The sequence below is a fragment of the Cryptococcus neoformans genome, chromosome 7, assembly GCF_000149385.1.
Source record: "Cryptococcus neoformans var. neoformans B-3501A chromosome 7, whole genome shotgun sequence".
Classification (NCBI taxonomy): domain Eukaryota; kingdom Fungi; phylum Basidiomycota; class Tremellomycetes; order Tremellales; family Cryptococcaceae; genus Cryptococcus; species Cryptococcus deneoformans.
The window spans coordinates 566,550-569,049 of NC_009183.1; the positions used below are offsets into that span (position 1 = coordinate 566,550).

The 2,500-nt window shown below is 54.7% G+C and overlaps 3 protein-coding genes across 3 annotated transcripts in view; 1 reads left to right on the forward strand and 2 right to left on the reverse strand.

Annotated features, from left to right (window-relative positions):
- The window catches only part of CNBG1720 (hypothetical protein), a gene marked incomplete at both ends in the record, with an annotated part of 6,101 nt that extends 5,591 nt beyond the window's left edge, over positions 1 to 510 (reverse strand). Inside the window, one exon of the mRNA XM_769097.1 lies at positions 1 to 510. This exon is cut by the window's left edge and continues 15 nt beyond it. Within this exon, the coding sequence (XP_774190.1) occupies positions 1 to 510 (510 nt within the window).
- A 210-nt stretch (positions 511 to 720) lies between these two features.
- On the forward strand, positions 721 to 1,886 carry CNBG1730 (hypothetical protein; the record flags this gene model as incomplete). Its single annotated transcript, XM_769098.1, has 6 exons — positions 721 to 774; positions 814 to 970; positions 1,021 to 1,133; positions 1,182 to 1,343; positions 1,398 to 1,586; positions 1,638 to 1,886. The coding sequence occupies 6 exons, from the start codon at positions 721 to 723 to the stop codon at positions 1,884 to 1,886; spliced, it is 924 nt and encodes a 307-aa protein (XP_774191.1).
- A 66-nt stretch (positions 1,887 to 1,952) lies between these two features.
- CNBG1740 (hypothetical protein) overlaps positions 1,953 to 2,500 on the reverse strand; it is a gene marked incomplete at both ends in the record, with an annotated part of 1,960 nt that continues 1,412 nt past the window's right edge. The window contains 4 exons of the mRNA XM_769099.1: positions 1,953 to 2,002; positions 2,070 to 2,079; positions 2,133 to 2,193; positions 2,257 to 2,490. Of these exons, the coding sequence (XP_774192.1) occupies positions 1,953 to 2,002; positions 2,070 to 2,079; positions 2,133 to 2,193; positions 2,257 to 2,490 (355 nt within the window). The remainder of the gene's footprint in view (positions 2,003 to 2,069; positions 2,080 to 2,132; positions 2,194 to 2,256; positions 2,491 to 2,500) is intronic.

A 2,500-nucleotide genomic window follows, 5' to 3' on the forward strand; every position in this document is an offset into this window, starting at 1 on the left:
ATCGCCAGGGCGTCTAAACACGATGCCTTCAATGACATCCCCGCCGACCACGAGCTGGTAGTCGATCCGTACCTGGATGGGCGCAAACGTGACCTGCGGCTCCCGGCCTGCAATGTTCTGGCTTTCCACCAGCCGCACCCACCCGCCTGACACGGAGATGGCCAGTTCGCCCTCGTCGCTCTCTCCCATAGCGGCCCATGTCTTGCGCTTTATTTCTGGGTGGGACTTGATGTCTATCGGCGGCTCCCGGACGGGGAGGGGCTGGTACGGATTGGAGAGCGCGAAGGAGGCGGGGGTGGCAAGGAGGGGTTCGCTGGGGGTGGGGGAGGAGAGGAAGACGCTGTGTATGTGGAGGTGGGGGGACGCGTGGAGATATATCGCCTGGAGGGAGGGGTTTGTGGGCTGGACCGTCAGGAAGGCGGACGCGGTGATGACGCCGCGGAAGTCGAGGTGGAGGACATTGCGCTGGTGGGTGAGCGTGAACCACGTGGCGAGCGGCTCGTCTGCCATCGAGGAGAGTGGCTGGGCGTGGCTGGGGCTCGAGACGCAGGCTAGAGACAGGCTAGAGTGCTCGCCGGGGCAGTTGAGGAGTTGACTGCCAGCATCTCTTATGTAAGCATAGGCACCCGTGTCTTCTAGGCGCGCGGTGCCTGGCGCTCACCGGCTATCTCGCTCACGGCCGAAATGCAAAGTACACTTCACTCTTCTCCACAACACAGGATGGCTGACAGCGACGCCCCCCCCCGGCCGCCCACCTTCCAGAGGGCCCTCATAGTGAGTGCGCACCCCTCAGCCACCCCTGACCAGCTTTAGTCCGGCGCCATCTCGGGCCTCTCCGTAGACTTCATGTTCTTCCCTCTCGACACAGTCAAGACAAGAATACAGTCTTCAGCAGGCTTCTGGAGCTCGGGCGGATTCAAGGGCGTCTACCGGGGTGTAGGCAGTGTCGGTCTCGGCAGTGCGCCTGGAGGTGGGGCTCTTGCTTGTCGTGGCGATACTCTCTTGCTGACACCTCGACAGCGTCTGCCTTCTTCGTCACGTACGAGGCCCTTAAAAAGCGACTGCCCAAGTATCAAGTGTTTGCCAACAACTCTTCTTTGACGCATATGGTAGCTGCTTCTGGAGCAGAATACGTAAGTAGACGTCTCCCTGTTCCATCGTCTCCAGCTCACATCCACTAGGTCTCATGTCTCATTCGAGTCCCTACAGAGGTTGTCAAGTCTCGTACGCAAGCCGGAGCATATGGTCAGGGCAAGAGCAGTCTCCATTCGGCCATCAGCACCATGAAGTATGAAGGTATCAGAGGGTTCTATCGCGGGTTCGGCATCACACTCACCCGAGAAGTAAGACTTTTCCTGTGCCATTCTTGCTTTCAATCTTACGAATTGCCGTTATAGATACCCTTTACTTCTATCCAGTTCCCTTTATACGAGTTCTTCAAATCCTTTCTTTCCCAGCACTACCTCGGCGGTAAACGGCCTACCTCTTACGAAGCGGCTTTGTGCGGATCTCTTGCTGGCGGCATAGCAGCTGCCTGTACAACCCCGTTGGATGTCGTAAAGACCCGAGTCATGCTCGAAGCCAGAGTAAGTCTCGATTGAATTACTCTCGCGGTTTCCAGCTGACATCCTCACAAGGTCTCGGCATCGGCGTCTGGCGCCAATGTTGTCAACGACGTCCTCCCTCCCAAACAACCGTCGCCATCAGTTCTCTCCTTCCCTCCCCGTCTCCTCAACATCCTCCGCACAGAAGGTCCCACAGCCCTCTTCAGAGGATGGGTGCCTAGAACATTTGCCATCTCCATGGGAGGTGCAGTCTTTTTGGGTATTTATGATTTGGCAAGCAATTTCGGGATCAAAGACGAAAAAGAAGATAAAGTGGCTTAGAGAAGATTGCATAGAACAACATACATTGCATTGGATATCTACTTTTTTTGGGTCCATCTCGGATTTTTAGTTGGCAAAAGCCTGCAAGCCAGTAATCGCCTTGCCAAGGATGAGAGCTGCGAAAGCCAGTTGTTGGCACGACATTAGTGACTTCAGGTACAAGGCCAGTAGGCCAAATCTCACCATGAATATCCTGCACAATAAAATTTAGCATCTTCTCATGATCAGCGGATAAAAGCCACTCACATTTGTTCCCTCGTAAGTGTTGGCAACTTGTAAATTGGCAGCGTGCCTTCCAATGTGGTACCTGCATAACATGAACACCTTTTTTTCTTTTTCAAACCTCTCACACACGCCCCGTCAAACTCACTCATCACTACAAGCGTTTCCACCCAAAATATCAAGCAGTACCCTAGAGTGGTGCAAAGCTTCACCGCAATTGTTCCTCTTCATCATGGAAACCATATCGGACGACCATTCCCCTTTGTCCTTGAGCCTGCCGAGCTGGAGAGCACCGAGAAGGCCGAGGGTGGCAGCCGTGGACGCATCAGCAAGCTTCTTTTGAATGAGCTGGAAAGACGCAAGAGGTCGTTTGAACTGGTTTCTGTGGCGGT